This window comes from Astatotilapia calliptera, chromosome 12, assembly GCF_900246225.1.
Source record: "Astatotilapia calliptera chromosome 12, fAstCal1.2, whole genome shotgun sequence".
Taxonomy (NCBI): Eukaryota; Metazoa; Chordata; class Actinopteri; order Cichliformes; family Cichlidae; genus Astatotilapia; species Astatotilapia calliptera.
Window position 1 is genome coordinate 21,022,135 of NC_039313.1, and position 27,328 is coordinate 21,049,462.

The 27,328-nt window shown below is 39.8% G+C and overlaps 3 protein-coding genes across 3 annotated transcripts; 2 read left to right on the forward strand and 1 right to left on the reverse strand.

Moving 5' to 3' along the window:
* Positions 1–1,520: 1,520 nt before the first annotated feature.
* nol6 (nucleolar protein 6 (RNA-associated)) lies at positions 1,521–16,706 on the forward strand. The gene is made up of 26 exons (XM_026187207.1): positions 1,521–1,685; positions 1,900–2,118; positions 2,251–2,367; positions 2,456–2,635; positions 2,729–2,897; positions 3,045–3,179; positions 3,581–3,744; positions 4,446–4,566; positions 4,673–4,731; positions 4,845–4,946; positions 5,036–5,151; positions 5,351–5,528; positions 5,722–5,844; positions 7,138–7,286; positions 10,433–10,508; positions 11,166–11,306; positions 11,488–11,605; positions 11,815–11,969; positions 12,652–12,815; positions 12,929–13,081; positions 13,190–13,287; positions 13,444–13,568; positions 15,257–15,346; positions 15,438–15,638; positions 16,093–16,194; positions 16,392–16,706. The coding sequence occupies exons 1-26, from the start codon at positions 1,647–1,649 to the stop codon at positions 16,539–16,541; spliced, it is 3,444 nt and encodes a 1,147-aa protein (XP_026042992.1). The 5' UTR covers positions 1,521–1,646; the 3' UTR covers positions 16,542–16,706.
* LOC113033427 (zinc finger BED domain-containing protein 1-like) lies at positions 7,466–10,500 on the reverse strand. The gene is made up of 2 exons (XM_026187208.1): positions 8,707–10,500; positions 7,466–8,606 (listed from the first exon to the last, which is right to left on the reverse strand). The coding sequence occupies exons 1-2, from the start codon at positions 10,201–10,203 to the stop codon at positions 8,055–8,057; spliced, it is 2,049 nt and encodes a 682-aa protein (XP_026042993.1). The 5' UTR covers positions 10,204–10,500; the 3' UTR covers positions 7,466–8,054.
* Positions 16,707–20,226: 3,520 nt separating the features above from the next.
* LOC113033428 (aquaporin-3-like) lies at positions 20,227–25,466 on the forward strand. Its single transcript, XM_026187209.1, has 6 exons — positions 20,227–20,407; positions 23,346–23,472; positions 23,611–23,748; positions 24,285–24,400; positions 24,494–24,711; positions 24,804–25,466. Exons 1-6 carry the CDS (start codon positions 20,300–20,302, stop codon positions 25,012–25,014), a joined length of 918 nt encoding a protein of 305 aa, XP_026042994.1. The 5' UTR covers positions 20,227–20,299; the 3' UTR covers positions 25,015–25,466.
* Positions 25,467–27,328: the final 1,862 nt, after the last annotated feature.

The window sequence follows — 27,328 nt, forward strand, 5'->3', positions numbered from 1 at the left end:
AAGGTGAGTTGTCTCAGGAACGACATTGCACCTGAAAGTTTTATTCGTAATACATTATATGCATTGGAGTCTTTTTATACTGTGTGCAAAAATAAACACTGAGACCTTATTATTTACGTATCTCGTAAAATATACTTTACATATCACCTGATCTCTCTCAAATGTTAGACTCTTGTAATTTATTTAAGTAGTCTTTAATACTTCACCAGGCTTATTGCAAGGCACTCAGAGCTCTTCTTTGAATGTTGGCTGCCTTTTGTTCTTTCAAGATGATCCGACACATTCAATAATGTTAAGGTCTGGGCTCTGGGGAGGCAGAAGTATGCTTTTACTGCATTGGCAGTGTGTTTAGGATCATTGCCAAGCTGAAAAATGAAGCTGATGCCAACCACCCGCCTTCCAGATGGTACTGTATGGTGGATGGTAGTGGATAGTAGCGTGACTTCTTGACAGCCATCCTTAATTGAAACCATTTCTGATGGAGCTGCAGTAAACAGTAGAAGGATCAGTTGAAGAGCTAGGGGTATTTTTCTGTTCCTGTATCACTTCTTTGCTGGATTTTTTTTCATTTCCTAAAGTCAAGACTTTTAGACACCGTTCATATGCTGTAGATGGATTTTTAAGCCTCTTCTTCTTTTGTCCATCATTTGTCCTTTTTCCCTCAAATTTTTAAGATTACATGCACACCATATTGAGATGTACCAAGTTTAATAACTCTTTGGGAATCCCTTCGCTGGGGCAAAAATACTATTTTATGCCATTCAAACTGTCTGATTTATAGCATTTTTCATTAATTCTGCTAAAGAAATGAGAACAGCGTATGTGTTTTTGTGACAGAGCACTTGTAACAACATTAGTTCTTTCCTATGTTGTCTTTGTGTAGCTAGGACACTGGTTCTTCCTCTGAGTTAGGTGCATTTTTATGCTTGAATGATAGGCCATTATTAAGCAGCTTACCAAGCAAAGAAATGTATCTATGAAAATGGTCGGATACAAAGACTGGACTTAAAATGAGTGAAAAGCTGTTTATTATACTCTTGCATACGTTCATAACGGTTATAATGTTCCGTTTTTCACCATTTGGAAGATGTAATAGCGCCATAATCCTTTAGAGGCTGTAGTTTGTGGGGCTGTTGAATGTATTGTACATTATGCTGATAGGTGTTTGTATAATTGTGTTCTTCCCTGGAGGCAAAATAACAGAATTGTATCTACTATATTTAGCAATTAATTGCTTATAAATAGCGGATCTGCATTTTCTGTACATTTGTATTGATTTGAAAAAAGATATTAACAGAAATTTAAAGCAGATAAATATCACCGTATCGATTGTATGTTATTTATTTATTTATTTTACCTGTGTCGAAATTATTATAGGCATGTGTCTGCGCATGAGCGGCTCCGGAGCACCAATCAGAAGATTGTTTGTGCAACCTATCTTGGGAAAGACGATTGGACCCGCCCAGAGAGAGAAGCGAGCCAATCATCGAGCTCCCTCACCTTTTCTAACCCAATCAGGGAAATATTTTGTTGGGTAGCATGTTTCACTAACCCTTGGCACATGTGAAAGCGGAATGAAGGGAAAGCGCTGTTGATGAAACGTTCCTAAATAACTGAAATTTTATCTTGTCGAAAACAATTTAGAAATGAAGAAGAAGCAGTCCGTTCCAGAGGAACCAGCAGAGGTAAGACTTGAAAATTTAGTAAAGTTTGGCTTCCCGATCGCTCAGAAAAGAGCAGTTCTACTCAGCGATGCACGAGTACTGCTCGCATGCCTACAGTTTGCTATTTACGTCGCACTGGAACCACTTAGCGAACTTACATGTTTCATACATTCTGTGCTGGGGGAATATTGGTAACACGTATTACAGTGCAACATGTATAATTTGTTGTTTACAGATGAATCCCTCAGATTCCTCTCGACAAAGAGAAGAGGACGAGGAAAATGAGGCTCCAGTTAAAGCAAAAAGAAGCAAAGCTGATCACGCAGGGGAGGAGGTTGTCTATCACCCAGTGAAGCTATCTCGAAATGATCTGTATCGACCTCCTACAGCAGAGGAGCTCAACCAACTGAAAGAGGCAGAAAGCCTGTTTCACTGCAGTCTGCTCAAAATGCAGGTGAGACGCCAGACTTAGTGACATAACCATAAAAGATAATGATAAAAAAGGAGTGTGATCATATCTCTTAACCCTGTTGTCGTATGTAACCACTGACCACACAAACTGATAGTGATCTGTCATCAATAATAGATGGAGGAGCTGTTGAAAGAAGTTGCATTGAGTGAACGCAGGAAACGCCAAATAGATTCATTCATTCAGACAGTCACCAAGTTAATCCAGACTGTGCCAGACTCACCAGAAGTTGAGGTATGTTGTGCTTCAGTTGTAACCAAAGCTTTGTGATTGGCAATAGATGGTCAACTCCACACAAATTCACACATGATTTTTGTCTCAGGTAAGTGACCTGTCCTGGCTGTCTGGTGCAGTGAAGGTCCCATTTCTCTTGGTGCCTAAAACAACAAAAGGGAAATTCCACATGGCGCCTCCTTCTTCCATTGATCTGATCGGGAGCTACCCCTTGGGTACCTGCACCAAACCAAATGTCATGGTGGACCTGGCTGTCACAATTCCAAATGTAAGTCATCCTAACTGCTTTTGTATTCTACAAAAAAATCAATGGTGTGCTGTGTTTCCGTAGCCTTCAGTCTGCTATTCTGTCTGTTGTTAGGATGTCCTCCATCCAAAAGATGTCCTGAACCAGAGGTATCCGAGGAAAAGGGCTCTCTACCTGGCAGGCCTGGCCCAGCATCTCACTTCCTCTTCTGACATCGGGACCATGCAGTATTCCTGTCTCCATGGGAATCGACTTCGACCTGTTCTGCTGCTGACCCCTCCAGGTATTCAAGTTTTAATTAATTTCATATTGTATACATTTTAAACATTATTCAATGACATTACGTTTACATTATATGGATTTTAACATCTATGTTAAAAGGCTTTTTTTCTGGTTGTGACTTTGAGATAAAAAGTGTTCTGTATTCCAGGTAAAGACTCTTCCAGCTTCACCCTCCGCGTTCATGCCTGTCCAGCTCCCGGGTTCTTCAAGCCCAGCCGTTTTCATCCCCAGAGGAATAACATCAGGACAGAGTGGTACACTGGTTTGCAGACTTCCCAGTCTGGTAAGATTGTTATTGTTCATCCCAGTATTTAAATCCCCTTCAGTAAACTGTCTCAGACAATGATTTTACAGTTGTATGTTAAATTTAGTTAAATACTAACCCTCCGACTACAGAAGTAGAAGTAGCCTGTCATGAACTAGAAAAACATCAAACAGGCTTAAAAAATGACCTGGATATTTCTGATGGAATGAGAAGCAAAGCAGGAACATCAAAGGAGCATGCAAAGGAGATCTCAAAGTTGTTACCTTTTTTTTGGCCTTCTGATGCAGCTTGAGTCTTTGAACAAACTGTGTCTGGATTTTCAACAGACTGTTTTCATTGTATTGTATATTTATAGCCATGTTATTAGTCAGCAACTCCTTAATTAAATTATCTTTTTTTTTTAACTTATTTTGTCACAGAGAGCTCTGAACCTCCGACTCCACATTATAACAGCTCTGTTCTGGGAGATTTATTGCCGAGGGCTCACCTCCAGTTCCTCTCTGCTGTCAGCTCTCAGTGCTCAGCTTTTACTGATGGGGTGGCTTTACTTAAAGTCTGGCTTCGTCAAAGAGAGCTTGATCAGGTAGGAAGCTCTCATTGGTTCTCACACTTGTTGCATAGAGTTCAGAGGAGTGTACTGCAACGTTCAGCATAGCACTTTGCATTATATGGCTTGACAAAACCGAAAACCCCAGTCAGACATGATGATTACAACAATGGTTATAATCAACTTTATTCTTGACTGGATCATATTGAAGTGCTGCAACTTTTGATTTAGTTAAACATTAAAAGTTCTCGTAGCCTAATAAAGGAGATGTGGAAATCACTTTAGTTTATCTCCAGATCAATATATATTATTGATTAAATAATTATTCTTTGTGATCAATGGCCTACAACTACATCTGATGAATTTTCATATCTGTATTCTAGTAGCTGAGGTTCCAGCAGCGTAAGATTTGGAAGCAGATTAGAGTCAAACATGAAAACATTTATACACATTCTGCATCATCGATTAATATTGCAACTAATAATCATCAATAAATATTGCACTAGTAATGCAACACATGCTGTAACTTTCCAGATACTTTTAAACTGAAATTCTGATCCTTGCCTGGTCCACATCATGGTTTTAGCACAAGTCACCATTAAAATCTAGCCAGGTAGAGGGACAGCCATTTTCACAACACTGAAAACTCTGAATTAAAGCTAAAGCTAAAAAATGTCCTACTTTAAGGTGTAATTTTTTTCTTACCTTATATCTTTATTGTTCTCAATGTCTTATAGGGCACTGGTTGTTTTAATGGCTTCCTAGCTTCAATGCTGTTGGCGTATCTACTGATCACTCATAGAATCAGTAACAGCATGACGGCATATCAGCTTCTTCGAAACACCTTGAACTTCTTGGGTAATTTTAGTTTTAATGGATGTCCTCCTGTGTCCTTTTTTAAAATGTTGGTAATTGAAAGGTAACTTGCTTATCTGTTTTGAATGCCTTGCACCTTCTTCCTCAGCATCTACAGATCTGACAGTGAATGGAATCAGCCTGGCCAAAGATCCTGACTCTACAGCTGTGAGTTATCCAAATCAAATTTAAAACACTAATTGTGTGCATGTACTTTATTCACACTTTCATTTACTCTGGAACTGTGATTCAACCAACCCCCTCGTATCTTTTCTCTGTAGCCATCCATTTCAGAGTTCCATGATGCTTTCCAGGTTGTGTTTGTTGATCCTTCGGGACACCTTAACATGTGTGCTGACATCACTGCTTGTACATACAAACAGGTAACTGAACAGTGGTGTGTTTAAACTTTTTTTTCCACTTGTGATTTTTAAGCAACTGTTTCTGAACTTTCTTCACTTTGGTTCCTCAGCTGCAGCATGAGGCATCTTTGTCAATGCAGTTCTGGGACAACCCTACAGTGGATGGCTTCCAGTGCCTCCTCATGACACCCAAACCCATGATAAGGACAAGTGACCATGTGTTCCAGTATGTTTCTATAAACAAATGCATATATTTAACATATTTAGTTAACCTTGCATACTAGGTAAGCAGTTGGGTTCTGCACCTTCTTTTTAGGAAACATGGTTACTAAATGTAAAACAAATCACATGGAGGACTTTTACTTTCAGAGTAGAGATCATTATGCTCTTCATCCTCTCAGCTCTTCTGTTTCATTTCCCCTTAGGTTGTGTGAGCTGGTGAAGCTTCAGTCCAGCTGTAAGAAACTGAATCTTCTCAGTGAGCTGATGGACCACAGTGGGGATTACATTCACACTGCATTGCCTTTTATTCTGTCACTTCTCCAGCAAGGATTGTCCCAAAGGATTCACCTCCTTACCCACTCCCTCTCTCCTGACCCTAAGGTGAAAAAGACCTGCATTCAGGAATTATTGCTTTATTTCATATTATCTAAGTTACCAATGTGCAGAAAGAATTGGCTCTAATACTACTAATGTAACAGTGGATATGTTTCAAAGTTATGAAATATCCGTGTAAAAAGAAGTTAATCTCAAAATTGCTATCTGCAGAACTTACTTTACTTTGGTTTTATTTCAGTGGTCTGTGGAGAGCGAAGCCCCAAAGCACAAAGCTCAGCCTCCGTTATCTTTCGGTTTGCTTTTAAGGACAGAGCTGTCATCTTCTGTCCTAGAACGAGGCCCACCAGCAGACAGCCCCATGGTAACCTCACCTGCCTTTATTTATTGCATGTATAGGGCTTTATTTCTTGATTTAGCCACTGAAGTTGAAGACAAAAGGTCACTTGACTCATAATGCTACATGCATGACTCATTGTCCATGTAAATCAGATTGTATTTTTTGAAATGTGCAAGTGTGTAATACAGTGGTCCCTCACTATAATGCAATTCACCTTTTGCGGCCTCGCTGTTTTGCAGATTTTTTTGTGCAATTTTGCATGGTGTTTTTTTTTTTTTCTTTTCTGGGTCCTGATTGATTGACAGTGGTCTACATCCAGTCTCGTGCCGTGTCTCCTGTACAGTACAGAATGCGTTCAGCTTGTCAAATTTAAATAAATCTTCGATCGCTAGCAGTGTGACTCTGAGGTGCTGTACTGTATTCTCCCCAACAATCACAACGTCGATGAAACGGTTTGCACATTTTGCCTTTGGTTTCATTCTATAATACTGGACTCATTTTTCTACGAAGGTTTGCACTTTGAGAGTGTTTAAACAAGAGGGAAAATGTTCAAGCCTGTCTGAGAAAAGTGTATAAATGGTGTAGTAAGGGGTTTTACAGCCTTAAAACATCTATAATTGTAAAAAAATAAAGTTGGCTACTTCGTGGATTTCACCTATCGTGGGTTATTTTTAGAATGTAACTTCCGCGATAAACAAGGGACCACTGTATATACACACAGTTATGGATAAACATGGGGTTATTTGGGCAATGTTGCCCAATGGGGCTTCAACTTACAACCTAAAGAACCAGAGGATTGAACTACCGACTGGTTAATGGATGACTCACTTTAACTCCAGAGCCACAGCTCAGTTTGAGAATGGTTTTCTAGGTGTAAGAAGTGTATTTTTACTTCAAGTGTGTTTGTAAACATCTTGAAGAATATTATACTGCTGCAGACAAATGTAACACTTATGGACGTGATTCTGTATTACTCGTGGCTTCATAGTGTAGTGGTTCACACACTCGCTTGGCCAAGCGCAAGGTCACTGGAGACGGGAAGGGCATCCTTCGTAAAACTCTACGAACTCAAAACATGTAGAGCGACCCATTGTGTCAACCCCCTTTGTGACAAGGAAGCAGCTTAAAATGGACACACGAGTGTAACTATGGCTGGATTTTGCACTTTGTAACCAGCTTTTCTTTTAACATAAAAAGAGATCATGTTGTTCGTATGGAAATTGTGCTTATATTTTCTGTTACTTGTTTTTTGTGGCTTTGTTTTTAATCATGCTTGTGATTTAAGAAAAATTAAAAATCTAAATGTTCCTGTGCTAGGCGGCTGAATTTCGTCAGCTGTGGGGTCCTCGCTCTGAGTTGCGTCGCTTCCAGGATGGCGACATCACCGAGGCTGTGCTGTGGGACGGAGAAAGCATTTGCCAAAAGCGTCTGGTTCCCAAACAGATCATCACACACTTGCTGCAGCTGTATGTATTTTATCTCAGCAGAGCTTAGTTGAGAGACTAAAGAACTGACAATACTGTTAATACAGTGTAGTGTGGTGATCTTTTCCAACTATAACACTGATAGAAATATTCAGTAAGCTGTAATGCTTACAGAAACTACGGTGAAAGAAAGAAAGAGGCTTTGTTTTTTCATCCTGTCCTTAATTGTAAAGTTAGTCTATTTGATATTTAAAAAAACAAACAAACAGGTATTCATTGCCATTCATAGAACACAATGCCTATGCTAAGGTGAATATGGCATATAAAAGACTTCAGCATGATTGTAGAGCACTCTCCTTTAGATACTTGTTCTGACATTTGAAGCTGACTGTCAAGACTTTGTTATGACTACATATTTCTACAAATACTTCTTACATAATTTTACTACTGGTTCACTGCAAGCTGTTTCAGGGCTGAAGTGCCAGTATGAAGTTGAGCAAGGTGACAAAACAAAGTGATTGGTTTTAATTTTGAGAACTACTTGGAAGATGTTGTTAAATATTTGCCTGCGGCGAAGTAATGGCAACTGTTACTTTGCTGCAGGCAAACAGTGTTAAAAACTCAAAAGCAATGACTTCCAAGTTTTAGTGTCTGAAACAAGTTTTGGCTTATAGCACTGTTGAACACAAGCACGTACAACACGCCAACATCTTCCTATTTTGACTTCTTGCTTCTTCTGTTACCTTTCAGTAACCTTATTCTGTTGTTGGTATAGGGCACCAGCATCTTCAACATCTAAGGTCATGCAGGTTATGCATTTCTGTTTACAAAGATCATCATGTCAACATGCTCTGGGCTCAGTCTTCTGCGCATTGTTGCAAACGTTTGTCCTGCTTCTGACAATAAAGACGGCAGCGATACCCCTGGTACACACAAATAGTGTCTCGCAAGAGTTGCCAGTTTGGGGAATCTCGGTCCATTTACCCTCCACCAGTCGAGAGGGTTAATGTCTAACGAGGGAGCAATGTCTCTTAAGTAGTAATCGACCTGAGCCTCAGAGTCGGTGGCATAGGAAGAACTGTAGTTGTCGCCAAGGAGCAGCACCATAGTGTTTTTGGTGTCACTTCTAATTTGCGAGGGCACAGCTGCCTGGCTAATATCCGGGGTGACCAAAGTCTCCTGCTGCTCATCCTTTGCACCTGCAGTAGCAGTTACTACTGCATCCAATTTTGAAACTAGTTCATGCAGCTTAACCTTTGCAGCCAGTCTCCCCGTTGGTGTAAGGAAGCTCAGGTGTTTGTGCCGGGGATCCAACATGGAGGCGATAAGAGCCGGTTTTGAAGCCAGGTCGTTAGAGTCAACCTGCAATAAGTAAAAATAAAATGGCATAAATATATGTAAAGGGAATGCAGATTATTTTTTTTATCCTTGTTAATATGTTTCAGTCAAAACCGGTGCCTACCTCCATGTGATTTCTAAGTGACTGCTGAACTTTGAGCTTGAACTCTGAGACTTGTTCGACGTCATTCTCTTTTGGCACGAGATGAGTCTGAACCAGGCTGAAGGTGATCGGGTAGATATTTGAAATGGACACCTCCGTATCTGCAGATATGACTGTTGTAGCCCATTTAAGTGTCGCCAGCACAGGCGTGAAGTTCTCAATTATCTGCCAGCAGTCATCTTCAATCTCAAGGGTCTGAGCTTCCTGCCTGCTGGTGACGCTGCGGTCGGAGAGGACGGCTTTAATCGCCCACCGTTGTTCAAGCAAACGTTCAAACATGTCGCAGATGGTGTCCCATCTGTCTTTGCTCGACTGGATGAGCTTGCGTTGCGGCAGGCACATCTGAACTTGCTTCTGTTCCAAGGCCTCATTCGCGAGCAAGTTGCGATTGAAGTGCTTAACTAGTTTCCCGGCAGCAACAACGATGCGGAGTAAATCTTCACTAAGCCCATCGCTGACTGCTCGCTGAAGCGTTGTGGCAAAGCAAATCGTGTAGTCCCAGGTGACACGGGTACATGCTTGGACTGATAAGCTGTTCTGCGTGTCGTTATGAACACATGAGGTCACTTTACCGGCGATGGCCCACGCCTGCACGGTGCTGAGCACGCTCTCTGTAACAGTGTCTGCAGTGGAGTGGCTGCCTGCTGAAACTTTGTGCGTCTGCAGCACAGCTGACCTCCCCTGCCAGTCTTCTGTTATAAATGAACACGACATGGTCATGTACCTCTGAAAGGTGAGACCTGTCCAGAAGTCTGCAGTGAGAGCCACTTTCTCCACTCTACCCAGCTGCACCATAAGCTCTTCAACCTTCTCATGAAAACGGCCTTCAATAATGCGTGTAACATCACCAACAGATGGCATTTTATAACTGTGCACAGTGTATGCAAGCAGCTCGCGAAAACCATCGCCACTAACCATGCTGATGGGGAGCATGTCCTTCTCTATCATTCTGGAGATGAGCTCAGTCACCTCCGCATGCGTTGCCAGCGACACACCGTCGTTGGGTGCTGCGTCCTGGTGCTTGTTTCTGATGTGGTACATCATGCTGGTGGTGCTGCTTCTGTATTTGAGCTTCGTGCCGCACATCGTGCAGTGAACCTCGTCGTCCACTTTGATGAAGATATCCCAAACGGAGCTCCGCTTCAGGCGTTTCCTCTCGCTGGAGTCCCGCTCAGCAGGGGTGATGTTTATGTTGGGTGACATGACTGCAACCTGTGTGATTTCCGAGTTGTTGGAAGCGTTCTCATCCTCGATGCACTGAACGGTGCAGATCACGGGTTTCTCGTCCTCGTCCATCGGCGTCGCGGATGAATGGTGCCTGCTCATGTGGTTCATCATGGAGGTCGTGGCTCCGCCGCAGTATTTCAGCGTCGCGTTGCATTTCATGCAGCGGACGAAGTTCCCCGTTTGTTCAAAGCAGTCCCACACGGAGCTGCGCCTCCTTCCTGTGCGCTTCATACTTACCGTAATTCAGGTCTTCCAAGCCTTAGCAAGCTAGCAAATGTTAGCACTGACTGCTATCGGGGATGGGGTAAAAAATAAAACGGGGTTTGGGGGAATGTAAACAGGCTGTGACCTGTTTCACTTCGGCATGTGCCCTAGAAAAACCTGGCGGTGAAGCAATTATGTGTACAATTTCACTGAAGGTTCAAGTTAAAAAAGAGAGAACGTGTGTGTCATCCCGTAGGCACGCAGACATCCCCGAATCCTGTGTGCGGTATGTCGGGGCGATGGTAGATGACGTCATCAAAACGGGAAGTGAGGTAAACCGTTATTATTGAATTATTTTAGCCACGTATGATGGAAATTTCAAGAAGAACTCTGACATACCGTTCATATTTTCCCCTAACAGTATGGTTTGGGTCAATACAGATCAATCTAGAAAGTATGCGTAGTTTGTTTGACAATAATAATAGTATTATGTCTTGTTATACCTAATATATATATATATATATATATATATATATATATATATATATATATATATATATATATATATATATATATATATATATATATATATATATATATATATATATAACAGCTATAATGGTCTGATTATGATTTATTAAGTAATTATATAAACTTAAAATGGCAAGAACATTCTAAAACTGTTGGGATTTGTTATATAAATACTTATAACCATTACAACCACATGCAAAAACACACCCCGCTGGCATTTTTTTTCCTGATAATTATTTGTCTGTCAAAGCTCAACTTTCTTTTATTATTTTACTTAAAAAGATTGTAACAAATTTTGTTATTGTAGCTAAATTATCTTAGCAGTTAAATAATTATTTGTGTTAAAAAATAAAGTCTAATCCTGAAAACCACCAGAAGAGGGCATCAGTGATGTTTTTCATCACTGCATCTGCCTCTGAATGTCTTTTTTCAATATTAATACACATTATGCTCTTCAGGTGTCTGGCACTGGAGAGGAGGAGAGCTTAGTGGTGGTTCAGTCCTATGATGACCTGAGCAGAAAACTATGGAGGCTGGAAGGTCTGCCTCTCACCATCACTGCTGTTCAAGGAGCACACCCTGCACTCAGATACACACAGGTAAAATGCCTCGCTCTTACCAGAAAACTGCTGCCATGACGGCAGTAATAGGTATAAGTTGTTAAAAAATGCATAATTTTAAAATGGCACCTTGATCCCACTCCAAGCCTGTGAGCTCTTGATCAAACATTGATGTCTTTTATATTAAACTGTGAATTTATACTCAACTGTGCCTTTGCAGGTCTTTTCCCCACGACCACTGAAACTGGAGTATTCCTTTTTTGACAGAGAGAAAACTTCCAGATCACTGGTGCCTAAGGAAGGCAAACCATGTCCTGTCTATATCACTCCTATAACAAGTTAGTGGCTCATTCATTGAAACATTTTAAAAGGTCTTTGAAAAAACTGCACCTAGATGTGTAGTAATTTCCACTCTGGCTGCTGTTCGTGGTGTATTATGCATACACTTTGGCTCAAACGAAAACGTTTATCTTCATTTTCTTGGGTACTACAGACATGTAGCAATGCAAAGTCATACACCAATGTATTGGTTGCCTTATTCTTGCAGTAATCTGTCACATGGAAGGGAGTGGGAAATGGCCTCATGACCGCCTCGCGATCCAGCATATCCGAGCTGCGTTTCACATCCAACTTGGGGAGCTACTCAGAAAGCACCATAGCTATACATGCAGGCCCTGTCCTACCCACCTGGATGTCTGGAAGGTATGTTTTTGATTATGTGTACCCTTAGCTGGCTTTTCTGTGAAATTTAACTTGATATATATAATTTATAACTGAGAAAAGGGTCACTGAGCCACTCTGTCTTTAAGTTTATTCTTAGAGCAACTAGGGATCTAGGGGGAAAAAAACAGACCAACAAATATTAACTTTATTTTCTCTTATTTTAACACAAGACAGAGCACCTCTGGTTAGGTGGGCTCCATGCATTTTAATCATGTAATTTATATAATACTGTAGATCCTGTAGCTTCTGCAGCTGTTCCGTCACATTATTGTCTCCCCAAAAACACTTCTGTTGTGTTTTGTGTGCGTTTTTCTGTTTGCTGGTGTTTTCTTAAGTTTCTTAAGTACATTTGACAGTAGGTAACTTAGTAGTGTATACTCTGAAGTTGTTTGACTATTTTATTTTTTTGTAATGTTTGATTGCACGTAACAATATTCCTTTTATTTAAGCTGCCTTTTCAATTTGGTATAATTTATATTGCATCAAATCATAGCATGTTCTCTCAGTGCACTTCTGTAAGACACCCCGCTTTTAAAGAAATAGAGACAAGTTCATCAGTTTAATTAAAGATCAAGCACTTGGTGGTAGTCAGGAGTAAAAAGTCCCATTCTACAGGTAGAAACCTTTGGCTAAAGCAGCACATGTTTCACTTTGCCCCTAGGATGGCCTGGTGTTCCGAATCCAGGTGGCATACCACCGTGAACCTCAGGTGCTTCGGGAGAGCTTGACTGCAGAGGGGCTGCTGGTTGTAAGAGACAACGACGAGGCCCAGGCTCTGGAGATGGCCACCATTCACAAGCCTCTGCTTACTAGCACATTACACGGGTAAAAGTTCGAAAGTGATACAAAGTAGTTCCTGTGTGACAAAGCAGACTTATGTTTTTAGTTGTGTCTTTTCATTTTCTTCAGTCTGGTGCGTTTTGTCTTTTTATTTGAAGGCTCCAGCAGCAACACCCATGTTTTGGCGCAGCATGTCGCCTGGCCAAACGCTGGCTCAGTGCTCAGCTGTTCAGCGACGACATTACAGAGGACACAGCAGACCTGCTGGTGGCGTCGCTTTTCCTGCAGCCCGCTCCCTTTACTGCTCCCAGGTAGCCACCACTTTTGCTTTTTTTTTTTTTCTTGTTTTTTTTGTGTAGGAAACACGTTTTCCTCTGTTTGTTATGGGTCATGTGAGTGAATTTCTCCATCTTCCTCAGTTCCCCACAGGTGGCCTTCCTTCGCTTCCTTCATCTGCTCTCCTCCTTTGACTGGAGGAACAATCCGCTGATTGTCAACCTCAACAACCAGCTCACGGGCAAGTGCTCTCTCACACACATCCCTTTTCCGTGTGTGTGACACAAACAAATCCCTCTTGACCTCTTTCTTTTTACTCGCCCAACATACTTCTACATCCGTCCATATGCTTTATTGTTTCAACGCCAAATCTTTTTCGCCTCTCTGTCACGTGTAGCTGTGGACTACCCAGAGATCAAGAATGGCTTCATGGCCACCCGGGAGTCCCTGCCTGTCATGTTTATAGCTACGCCTAAAGACAAAAAACTGTCTATGTGGACCAAACGCTCACCTAGCATTCAGGTCAGTGGACACACAAGTACACAAATAACAAAGTATTTAATAGATCAGCTCTCAGCGCTGAATTTTAAATGATTAAATATTACATTTGTTTAGTAAACATGTGAGAAAAGAACACTGAAGAATGTACTATAGCTTAAAATACATCTGAAGTGTTTTCCCCTCCTTTTGCTTTTACAGTGTTTAAAAAGTTTCTTGCAGGTGCAGAGAATCATAAACAGCGGTGTAGAAAAGAGTTGCATGTTCTTGGCAAAGAACAGTCACATAGTTTTCCGATCCGGGATCCTTTCCTTAGTGCACACTGCTCTCCTGGATCACACTGAAAAGACAGGAATCATATTAAATTGAGAGAGTGATTCAGTACCTCTATAAAAGATGATAAATTGTTCTAAACAGACTGACTAGATCAGTTTTAGAATTCCAGCTGGTATTAGTTTTTGCCTTGCATACCACAGGGAGATAGCCATGCTTTTTTCTTAGAACTGGAAACGGATGGTTCTGAAGTCTTTCCAAAACGTCGTGTAAATCACTGATCTGAAACGGTACATAAAAAATTTCAAAGGGTCAAATGATAAACAGGATTATTGAAGTAAATAAATCTGAGAACGATGTTTACATCATTAATTATATCAGTTTAAAACCATCAGGTGTAGCTCACCAGCTGCTTTTCATTGCCATCCTCTTTGGTAGTAAAATAAGTAAAATATTTAGTTTCATATTCCTCTGCTTGGACGTGACCGCAGCCGTAAAGTAGTCCTGTGGCACACAGTATCGTACAGAAAAGACACGCACACGAGCCTCCCATAGTGTGCGGCTGACCCAGATAGGTTTCCTGTGCTTGGCTACCTTGCTCCTGTTAGAAACAACAATTTTAAGGACCTGCCTCTCCCAGCATCCTCCTTTATAGTTCTTGGAGAACAGGAAATTTGTGCTGTGACGTCCTGATAAAGACGTCACTGTGGACTTAATTACAAATTTTGACATTGATTCTAGTATACCTCCTGTGGATCCTGAGGCTTCACATCCCTGAGAATGTGAAGCCTGAGGGGGTCATTGTTGAATTAGTACGCACATTTTTGTAGAGACGAGTTCAGTAATGAGTCTTTTTTTTTTTTTTTTTTTTTTTTAATTTGTAGTTGTTGCAGTTCCTGTGAATAACCACCAGGGAGTAGACTATGAAAGTAGTCTATTAACAGATTGAATATTAAGTTTATTTCTAATGACAGTGTTTTCCAATAAAGACTTCCATGACCATGACTTCAAAAATGTCATAGAGGTTGAAACAATTCATATCTGGACTAGAAAGAGCTCTCAGGTTGAATGATGTCATATTTCTCTCAATTAAAAAAAGAAATTGGATTGCTCTGTTGTTGTAATCAACTAACTTTGATTAAAAATGTGGTGGAAGTTCAAAACAGATTTAAGGGGTGTATTTAAAGTTGTTGTTCGTTTGTTTTTGTTTTTATTTTCAACAATTTGGCAAAATTAGAAACCATACAGAAAATGGTGTTTTCGCTGCAGCTTTCCAGTTGTTATGCAGTTCCCGTATGAAATTAGGTCCCCAGATAAAATTATGCTACAAGATATGGGTAACATATATTCCAGTGCTAACTATTAGTTTGAAAACCGAGACAGTGTTTTTGGTGCTAATAGTTCAAAATGTTCAAAGCCACTTTTGAATGTGTGTTCAGATGCTGCAGCGTGTGATAATGGTGGCTGCAGAGAGTCTTAAAGTGCTGGAAAATCAGCTGATAGATGGCAGCCAGAAGCAGGATGTCAGGGTGGGTGAATACTGCCTTCATGATTTATCCACTATATAAATGCAGATTTTTGCTATTTCAGTGTTTTCATGCGTTCTTCGTATTTGTGTAGGTGATTTTGCGTCCTCCTCTGGACGCTTACGATGTTGTGATTCACCTGAACCCAAAGCAGGTCCCCCTGCTCGACCAGGCAGTAGATCCTCCGGCCATCACCTTCAGCAGGGGCGTGATGTCTGGCAGTGTGGCTCAGCCTGGAGGGCCCCTTCCAGTCATCGACTACAACCCTGTGTCCCTCTACCTGGGAGAGCTAAGAGTGAGTAATGTCTTTCAACATTTCAAATGCTGAGTGTGTTTTTGACAGACTTTAAAAAAAAAAAAAAAAAAGTGAAGCAGATATTATGCTTGAAAGCTGACGTGTGATACAACAGAGCCGCTTCCAGATAATAAAAAATTAAATCGCAGACAAGAGAAAATCCGAGATAAACTCAGCTGTTCTTATACTGTAAGGTAGTGAAATCCAAACTGCACAACATTCATACTAATTCCCGTTCTTCCTCTGTACATGTCTATCACAGTCCTGTTTTGACTGAGTAAGCTTGTCAAACTGAAGTGGGTTTTGGGTTTGTTTTTGGTTTCTTTGTTTGTTTGTTTGTTTGTTTTTGGGGGGGGGGATATACTCAATAGTTTTCTAATAAGTTTTGCTTTGAGCTTCACAAATAAGTGTCAGTTGGCATGCGTAACATAGTTGTTTTTTTTTTAATTTCCAGGAGGCATTTGGAGACTTGGCCCTTTTCTTCTGTGATCCATGTGGTGGAACAGTAATCACAGTTTTATGGAAGCCAAAGGCATTCATCCCAACCCCCTTTAAGGTAATTGCAAAGTGACTTCCATTTAAAAACATGAAGGCAGTTAAAAAACAAGTTTTTGGGGGTGTGGAAAACTTGCTTTTGTAATAGTTATTCTCCTTCATTCTGTTCATTTTCACACCTTCACACTAATCACCTTTTCCTCATGTTTCCTTTTTCTTTGTTATTATGTTTTGTTTTGTTTTTTCACAAAACCTCAGACGTCACAGGTGTCTGCTCGCAGCGTGGAGGTCACTGGAGATGAAGCTAAGACTGTTCCCAATGTTGAAGCAATACTGGAGGACTTCCGAATCATGGGGAAGGGCTTAGTCAAGTCAGTGGAGGCCAGGACTGAAAAATGGTCATTTTAGACGCAGCACAAATTCAATTCCATTACAAAATAATAAAACAGTGAAAACATGAATGAATTTTGAGCTTCTTGTTAACCATATCCGTTAACAGTTCTGGCTATATTTCTCTCATCCATCTGTGTTTGTTTCATGTCCAATAAATGCATACATGCTGTTTGTATTTCAGTTTATTTGCCTCTTAATTTCATTTAATTGTCTTGATTTATATACATCTATAGGTGTATAACACTTGCACATCTATAAAGCTAAATGTCATTGTTTTGAAGTCATTTATTAAAAAAATAGTTATTCAGAAACATTTATGATAAAACTTTTGAGTCATTTATCATAGTTTTTATTAGATATAATTAGATTTATATGTACTCAAGTTTCTCATGAGGATTTCCTTCCTTCCACACGAGGGGACATTTTAATCATTTTAATGGAACTTTAAAACTTTTTCCTCTTATTTAATTGACTAAGTGATGAACAGAATACAGTTATCTATGACTGAAAGCATATGCAGCAATTATGTGTAAGTACTGTATGAGTAACCATTTTAGTAACCTAAAACTGTTGGTAGACATTCAAAACTCTGCAAACGGGATCTATTTCATCACTGCTGCTGATGCAAAGATACCGTTTGTGTTTTATTTTAGACAAAGAAAAAAGGCTATGATTACCAAGAAGAGCAATGGAACTTGTGACTGTTTTGCTTTTAAGTTTTTCTATTTCTTTTTAAGTTGTCACCTTTGTTGCTCATTATAAGAAAAACTAAACATGGCTTGGAGTCACAACTTTTAACATTTGTGCAAGCAAGACAGCAAAAAGGCAGCGGAAGCTAAATTCTAGTATATCTTGGTCAAACTTGATTTCCCTACTAAAACAAAAGGACAACCATAAGCATAGAAGCTTAGTGTTTAACACAATTGCCCTGTGGCAAAAATATTTCAAAATTCCTTTTGGGTGCAGTTTGCATGTCTTCCCCGTGCTTGTGCCAGTTTCCTCTGTCAGCTTGTTTCTCCTTGCTTGTTTAATGCTGCCCATTTACATCCACGATTTTCTTGAGAGATGCTTAATCTTAAAGGTTGAACTGCTTCAATGAGCATTAATAAACTAATTATCCACAAAGTTGGCTTTGATCTCCTAACTTCAGTGGAGTTGTAAACATGAAAATTGCTTTCAGGTTTTATCCACCATACAATGCCATCTAAAAGTCTGTTATTGGCAATGGCTTCTTTTTTTCTTTTGGTATGGCAATGATCCCAAACACCACTGCCAGTGCAGTAAAAACAAACGCAGACAGAAGAACATGCAGTGGAATACCATCAGCCATTAACTGGCCTCCCCAGAGCTCAGATTACTGGATTATTAAAGCACTGTGGGATCATGACAGAGAACAGAGCATAAAGACAGTTATCCTTCAAGAAGCCTGAAGAACTATTCCTGAAGACTACTTGAAGAAATGACAAGAAAGCTTGCCAAAGAGAGTTCAGATGTTGAAGAATAAAGGTGGCCACACCAAACACTGGCTTTCAAACATATTAGAATTGTTGAAAATCTGTTCATACCTCATATGCTGTATTCCCACGTCTGGCACACACGTCGAACATAGAGCCACAGATCAAAAACTTCAATAATATCAGCGTAGATGTTTTTATAGTAAATAGTTAAAAAGTTTGAAATAGTGAAGCTGTGGTAGGCAACATATTTTTGCCACATCTGCACTCACTCTGGGCTCCTGTTTTCAGGCTTTAGAAAAGTGAAGACAGAAGAATATTTTAAGTGTTTTGAAGTCAGATGAATTGAGTAGTATGAACAGCATGAAAAAAAATCATACAATAGAGTCCAAAGGTACAAGGAGCTACCTTTTCAGCCAAAATCTGCGACTTATTTTCGTTTTGGTGGGCCTATAAACAGTGAGGGGGGAAGACTCAGGACAAAGGCTGTGTATTTCTTGGCAGCTTCTGTGCCTTTTCTCCTGCTCATCATACTAGAGTTTTAATTGTAAGGATGTCAAAAGAGGACTTAAATTCTTGTGGGTATCCCCATTTTTTCACTTTCGCACTAACTGTCCAGTTTCTGAGCCAAACTCTTCCAGGAAAAGTTAGATAAAACCACATGGCTGAAAAATGCAGCTCCACTGTCTTTCAAAATTGTGTTTGAGCTGAGAACTGAATACATACAAAAATGATGTTCTTTTAGCCTCCAAATAACATTTAATTGTTAGCAAAATTAACAGTTTTTGAGCAAACTATGTGGATGTGTGTAGAAAACGCAGGTGGAAAAGGGGGACATACAAGAACAAGAAGAAATAACACCAGTCAATATCAATGTAATGAGAAATTTCTCTGCTGAATCATCTAGTCCCCCCTGCTAATCTTCAATTTCCCTTCATATAATTTACATCAAATTCTACCATTTTAGAATCCTGCTTTCCCCAAAGTTGGTTTAGGAAGCATTCTCCTCAGTAATCTCCTCAGGGGACGCCTACTCCTATTCAAAAAAAGGTTCCTTGTAAAATGTTGCACGTGACTTAACCATGTTCGAGTTGACATATCTGGCTGGCAATGACTCAGATTGCCTTTTACACAATAACATCTCCATAAATTATGGAGAAAAAGTTTTCTGTATGCCTGAAAGTGGAATTTTTTTTCATAAGTTGACATTTTAAATAAGCAGTTTTATGTGTCTATAAACGTGTGCACATTTGTTTAGCAGTCCTTGGGTAAATTCCAGCTGATGGACTCCACTATCATGCAAACATCAACAACACACACAGACAAAAACAGGAGTATTTTAGAATGGGATCCAGATTCCTATTGATACCAGCATAGCTGAGGCCTTACAGAGCACATGTTCTCACATTTCTAACCAGACAAAGGAGACATAATGTATGGTGATGAAGTTTCAGAAGAGGAACATAAGAAAAGCACAGACAAAATAAGGTGACAGAAAGAGTAGAAGAGAAGATGCGTGTGATTAGCTGGGAATGATCCAGTACTGGTGGCAAACAGCATGAATTACACATGTGTGTGTATTTGTGTGTGTGCTCCGATAACTCTGGAACTCTAGGGTTCAGAATATACTGCTTTGAAAATAATGGAGATTCATTTGTCAAGATGTGTATATATATATATATATAGCATTCCATATGCTATATGGCTCTTGTGGCAACCAGGTAAGTTTGGATTTGCTTCCACTTGTTGTTTCCCAATGAGTGGAAATAGGAATTCTTTCCAACATTTGCTTTTTTTAATCAAACAAAAAACCCAGGATACCTGCGTATTAGTAAATACATAATTATATCTTATTTTTCATACAGTGAGTACTTCTAATCCCAATTCTGAGGGACAGAGAACAAGCATCATCAGTAAACTTAAACATACATTTAAGTTTAAATATATAACTTCATTTTATTTGGTTAGACTATTTTTGGTTGTAAAGGAGGGTAAAGGTAATATTAAAGTATTTACCTTACAATGCAAAAATGTCCTGAGGAAGAAAAAAAGGTGTACAGAGTGTGTGTGTGTGTGTATGGGTGTTTGTGCGTGACAGGTGGTGAGGGAGTGAACAGGTCAGTGACAAAACCAAGCTAGCACAGAGGCGGGGTATAGAGGGGTGGGTCCAAGCTCAGAATGGCCATCCGAGACCATTGGCTATAAAAGAGGAACTCAGTCCTCTCAGCTTCACAGGCACTCAGGAAATTCTACCAACTGTGTGTGTGTGTGTGTGTTTGTGTCATTTCTCACAGTCTCTTCAACCTGTGACAAGAAGACATGGGCTGGCAAAAGCATTATCTGGATAAACTGTCCCGCTTCTTCCAGATCCGCAACCTGCTGCTTCGTCAAGCCCTGGCAGAGTGTCTTGGCACTCTCATCCTTGTGGTAAGTGCATGTTTGTGTGTGGAAGCGTAAGAATGTGTGCACCTGTGTCTGTGCGTGTATGCATGGAATTCATGTATAATCTCAACACAACATTAAAACAATATTCATCCTTTAAATAATGCTATCTATTATGAATAACCCCTGCTCACCTGTTATATACATATATATGTGTGTGTGTGTTTGTGTGTAGGATCCCAGAGGCGCAACCTCACCCTTTCTTCACATAAAAAGGAGTTATATATGTGCACATGAACATGGAAGTTAATACATGCAAAGTAATGATGATAATTCAGTATGAGGAACAGCACATTTGTTATTGTTGTTTTTGTTTTCAGTATCAGTATTAAAGACAGAGGCCGACAAAAGATGAAATAGAATTTTATCTTGCATTGTCTCAAACATAAAGGTTAAAATAGGCATCAAAACAATAACTGTGAGGTGGACAACTTTTGCTTGCTAACTGAAATATATAGATATACTGTAGAAATATAGACTCCAGAGTATACCATTAAAAGTTGTTTATTTTGAAATGACGCCAAGAATAAAATGGATTTTACAGTTAATAATTTAAATTCTAGCAGGCAGCGTATTCTTTTAATGACTAAACATGATTAATCTTGCAGCACAATGTGATCTGTAAACCTGATAATAACCTGATAATAAACTCACAGAAGCAGGCTACCCCTGATTAAAATATCCCGTGTATGTACATATATATGATCTACATTTGTTTTGAGCACTTTGGATTGATCTATGTTAAATCATTATGGGAAATTAGAAATATTTGACCTGTAATGGTGTAACTCTTGGTGTGACTACTGATAGTACACAAAGGTGTGGTGAAGTTATTCATCAGGACACGTTCAGTGGCAGAATAATAGGTGCCACATTTTTCTTATGCAATAATATCTTGCGTAAAAATTCCTCTTTCTTCTTAATTTTTGTTTGTGATTTTCAATGCCTCCAGATGAACTCATGCTCACTGGGTGTGTGCAGCCGTGCGTGTTTTAATATTGTCTGAAATTCATGGTAGATTTGCTCACAAATTGACCATTGCATATGGAAAAAATTAGTTCTAGTCAAAGGCATTTAAAATATGTCATGAACTGACTGAGTAACTTTTCTGTTAGTATAGCGTGCTTAAATGCCTCATCACTGAGTCTAAACTGGCTTTGACCTTGGAAGCCATTTAGCAGCAGCAGCATCAGCAGCAGATTGTGTCTTTGGTTGCCACTGGTGTGCTAAACCCATGTGAAGGTGGAATCCATTTTCCACTTCAAAAGCAGTCTGCTTTCATCTGGAGAGTAGCTGTTGGAATTCCTCTAAGGCTCTTCATCCTGATTTTAAAAAGATCCCACAGAGACCGGTTTCAGGCCTCTCACTCCCAGACAAATCCTAAGTGTCTGTTTCAGTTGGCTGACTGCTCTGCAGTTCTTTTATAAGCTCCCTGACTGTGCTAACATTTGGCACTATAGATGTATGAAATGCTGAACTTGAATGTTTGTTGCTGGGTTGCAGTTAAGCTACATTATGACAGAAACATATGAAGTAACTGTAATTTGTGAAAAGAGCACAGAATCACTGAATATGAGCACTTCTAGAAGTGCTTCTGCAAGCTGGAAGTAGCTCTCCCTGTGTCCAAATTTAGTATCAGATTTAAATGAGACCTTTCTGGTGGAATGCGATCTAAATCAGGAAATGGACACTCACAAGCTAATGGCTGATCATTTGTAATCCAGTGCCTATGACATTAAGAAGTATCAAAAAGACTTTGTTCACACTCCTAAAAATAAAACAGCTAAGCACAATTCTAGCATAAGACTCAGCTATATCCTATTTTTCCAGCAACGGCTGGTCTCATCGTAGGAGGAGAGTTTACACTGAGCACAGTGATAATGAGCACTCCTCAGGCGCCAGTCCCTCTAAAGGCGGTTCCCTCAGACTAACCTCAACGAAAAGAATCCTCTTCATGGGGCTTAGAGCACAGAAGCCTAAGCATGGACGCTTACATACTACACTTACAAGCACATCCAAAGAACACTCATGGATATATGCACAAATATAATCACGAGGTACTCTGAACACACAGTTTGACATATCCTGTTTGGTGCTGTTCCATCCAGCCATCCATCCATCTTCTTCCACTTATCTGGGGCCAGGTCGCAAGGGGCACCAGCCTAAGCGGAGGGGCAAGACCTCCCTCTCCCCAGCCACCTCGTCCAGCTTATCCAGGGGAACATCAAGGCGTTCCCTGGCCATCTGAGGGATATAATCTCTCCAGTGCGTCCTTGGTCTGCCCCAGGGCCTCCTCCCGGTGGGACGTGCCCGGAACACCTCACCCTGGTGCTGTTGATAAAGAAAAACGTTCCCAAACCATCTTTATCCTCTTTCCAAGTGGATTAGGACTTGTTTTTCCCCCTTCTTGGATAAATCACTTGGGAATAATGACAGTTCCCCTCCGATCAAGGTCAACATACTGACCTTTCTGTACATGTAGTGTAGTCTTCTCCTGTCTGCCCTTGTTAAAACAATGGATTTCATTCAGAGCAGGTCTCATTCAGTGGGTTTTTGTTTTACAGGTCTCACAAATAATGATAACATTCTTTAATCTCACCTTGACTGACTAACAGGGCCTCTAATGTACAATACTTATATTGTGAGATGCTGAGTATGGTTGATGTCGTACACAAAACTTTGTAAAGTCTTGATATGCAGAATGCATTTCTCAGAGCAATTGGAAAGGTTTTCTTCATTTCAAACAAAAGTCAATGCAACAAACGGACAGAAAACATTTAGTCAAATTTAAATAGACCCATTTAAACAAAAACACACATTGAATTTTTCATTATATTAACTGTTCTACAAGAGAAACAACCAAAAACTAGTGTATTCATTTATTGGGACCCAATTGAACTTGATTTCTCTGCTCTCTCTCCAGATGTTTGGCTGCGGTTCTGTGGCCCAGTTGGTGTTGAGCGGTGGTTCCCATGGTATGTTCCTTACTGTCAACTTTGCCTTCGGCTTTGCTGCTACGTTAGGCATCTTGGTCTGTGGCCAAATATCAGGTAAGCAAACTGATTTATTGATGTTTATGTTATGTAACATGTATTTAGAGCTTTTTTTGTTTTACTTTAGGCAAGGCTGTGATTTTGTGTGATTATGGACTGCACACACTGACATAATGTCAACATCTGCATTTGCAGGCGGCCATCTCAACCCAGCAGTAACTTTTGCCTTGTGTCTGCTTGGAAGAGAGCGCTGGAGAAAGTTTCCCATGTACTTCCTCTTTCAGACAATTGGTGCTTTCTTTGGTGCTGCTATTATTTTTGGCATGTACTATGGTAAGTGAAGACTTCTAGTGATGAGTCAGAATTATCTTATTATATAATTATTAGATAAATATACAATATATATATACACTCAACAAAAATATAAACGCAACACCTTTGTTACTGCTCCCATTCTCCATGGGATGGACGTAGAGACCTAAAATTCATTCCAGATACGCAATATAACCATCCCTCCCAAACAGTGGTTGTGGGCAGTCTGAGGTACACCTGTGCACTACTCATGATGTCAGATCAGCATCCTGATGTGGCACACCTGTGAGGTGGGATGGATTATCTCAATATGGCAGATGTGCCCACTACCACACATTTGGACTGATTTGTGACCACTGTTTGGGAGGGATGGTTATATTGTGTATCTGGAATGAATTTTAGGTCTCTACGTCCATCCCATGGGGAATGGGAGCAGTAACAAAGGTGTTGCGTTTATATTTTTGTTGAGTGTATATAATTATCATATCTTATTATTTAAGCAGCAACAACAGCAATAATTAAAAAAAAACAACATCTTATTATTTGGATCCCATTAGATGCCCTGTGGGACCATCCTGCAAGTTTTAATGTGACTGGACCTGACGCCACAGCTGGCATCTTTGCTACTTATCCTGGAAACCATCTCACCCTTGTCAACGGTTTCTTTGATCAGGTAGTCTTTTGAAATGCAAACTGGTTTTATACACAAATTTTAAGAACAGAATATAGATGGGATTCCCTCTTACATTTCATTTTTACCACACAGATTATTGGCACAGCAGCACTGATAGTTTGCATTCTGGCCATTGTGGATCCTCACAACAACCCTATCCCCCAAGGGCTGGAGGCCTTCACTGTGGGATTTGTGGTTCTGGTCATTGGATTGTCTATGGGCTTTAATTCTGGCTATGCAGTGAATCCTGCCAGAGACCTCGGACCACGTCTTTTCACCGCTATAGCTGGTTGGGGGAGTGAGGTTTTCACGTCAGTGGACAGATTTGAACTACTTTTCCTTCACATTGCCTTTACAGTGATCCCTACTAACACTTACTAACTCTTATTCTGTCTCTGTCCAGGGTTAGACAAGGCTGGTTCCTGGTCCCTGTTTTTGCTCCATTCCTCGGTACCTTCATTGGTGTAATGATATACCAGCTGATGGTTGGTTTCCACATGGAAGGGGAAGTACGTGACAGGAAAGAGAGCACAGAGCAGGAGACTGTCCGACTCACCAATGTGACTTCCAAAGACAACTCCAGAGAGGCTGTGAAAGAAAGAAATGAGTGTTAGTCCGTTAGAGAGATGTCACTTAAAAAAAACATGCACTAAATACATAGTATCCCACCCTCACTTACTTCCTGACACAGCTATTGTTCTCAAACAATTGTTTCTGTTGGGACTTCTCCCCAGATAGATGTCAGGTTACCTTCTGTACAGTTGCATGTTTATGTGTCATAGTTTAGAGACTGACTGTGTGAATTTAAATATGAATTCAGAAGCAAAGAATTACATTAATTCTTTTATGACATGAACTTTCAGATTTTAGTATCTACAACACCAGACTTAACAGTATTGTATGCTTTACACCAATTTAATTTTAGATAATCTTTTTATGGAGTTTTACATACTTTATATTCTGTATATACTTAGTTAGATTAAAATATTTTTAAAAATCCTGTTCTGTGCTTTTCTCAGCCCATTTCAGTGGGATATTAAAACAATCAAACATAAGCATGTTCAAACATTTGTCTATCTTGTCTATATAATGAAAGTAGTACATTTCACTTAATGTAGGCGCCACTCAGTGACATTATCATACCTGTGCAAACTGTTGCCTCTGTTATCTTGGGTAGAGAGATTGTAGCGAGGGTTATAGGGATATAATCTTTCTACCCTTTACAAAGACAATCTTGAAGTAACTAAATCTGCTTCTTTCTTATATCCACACGTGTTTCATTTTTGACCAAATTTTCTAAATAAATGTTATTTAAAGATATTAAATTCCATTTCCATGCTTGAAACTAGTGTGAAAAAAAGTCTTATTTCATAGAAACATATTGCCTACGTTCATCGGTGTCTATTGATGAGTGTGTTTTTTATATCCTTTTTGTCCTTTACTAGGTGCCAGACTGGACAGTGACTCTTTAAATTTTGTATGTAGGTTGAGGGGAAATGCTTTTGAATGATTGCAGTAAAGTTCTCCTTTTTGTTTTTGCATAACGTAAGTGTGGTTCATGTTACTCTCCTGATATTCCTTTTTCCTGTTTGTCAGAAGTGCTTCTCATTTCTGAACGTGACTGTACTCTGATTACATGAGATAAAAAGTACAAAACATTGTCATAAAAATAAGCTAAAGTGACACATAAAGGTTCACTTCTCAGACAGACTAGCTTGCGCCTATCCCCTTCTGACAAATTAATATATATCTTACAATAATGAACAATTGTGGGAGCAATGTATAAAAGAGTAATTCAGTACTTTGCCCTTCATACTCACTGTTTTCACTATAGCTAGGGCTACCAACAACGCCACCTTTGGAATTTCACCCAAAGAAATAAGTACTAACACCAGTAAGGTACACAGGTTTGTTCCACTAATATGAGGCAGGAGATGTGATTTCACAATTAAAAGTTATACTTCGTTACTCAAAGAAAACTTTTTTTAAAACTCTACACATTCAACCATAACGGGAATGGGGGTTGGTGTTCAGAACTGAGGATGGTCAACTTGACGGGGAGACGATTTCAACAAATAAAAAAGATAAATAGATCACCCCAGACACTTGTGAGCATGCACTCAACTGCGAAGAGAATCTGGCACCAACCACACACACAGCACATAATAAAAGTCAGCTGGGAAACCCTCCACCACCTTCAGCTCTCAGCCTGGAAGCAAAAGGGACGAAATCAGCAGGTTTATACACAAAAAAAGGATAAATTATACGTTAAACTTAATATTAACAAAATCCTTTCACAATTTACCTAACAACCGTTCCTTAACAAAAACTACAAAAGTTAAACAATACTTGATAAAATAAAAACAGTTCAAAATGAACCCCACCTCAGACACACAACCCATATACATTAAAATATTTAAGGCCCGGGTTAGGGAATCAAACTCAGTCGCTGCTCAACCAGCAGAATTTGTGCTTGTTTGTGCTTTTTCTGCCTTTAGGATTGTATTTTCTCTCTTCACTCACTAAGGTTAATTATGGAGTTCCACAGGGTTCAGTGCTAGGACCAGTTCTGTTTACATTATACATGCTTCCCTTAGGCAGCATCATTAGAAGGCATAGCATACATTTTCACTGCTATGCAGTTTACACTCAACTTTATCTTACGATGAAGACAGATAACACACACCAATTAGTTAAACTGCAGGAATGTCGTAAAGACATAAAGACCCAGATGAACTCTGATTTTCTGCTTCTTAATTCTGTGAGCAACATAGTGAGGAAATGGAAGACCACAGGGACGGTTCTAAGGCCTAAATCTTAGATAAGCAGAGGCAAATGATGATGAGAACAGTCATAGTCAACCCACACACCAGCTCCAAAGACCTGCAACATCATCTTCCTGCAGATGGTGTCACTGTGCATCGTTAA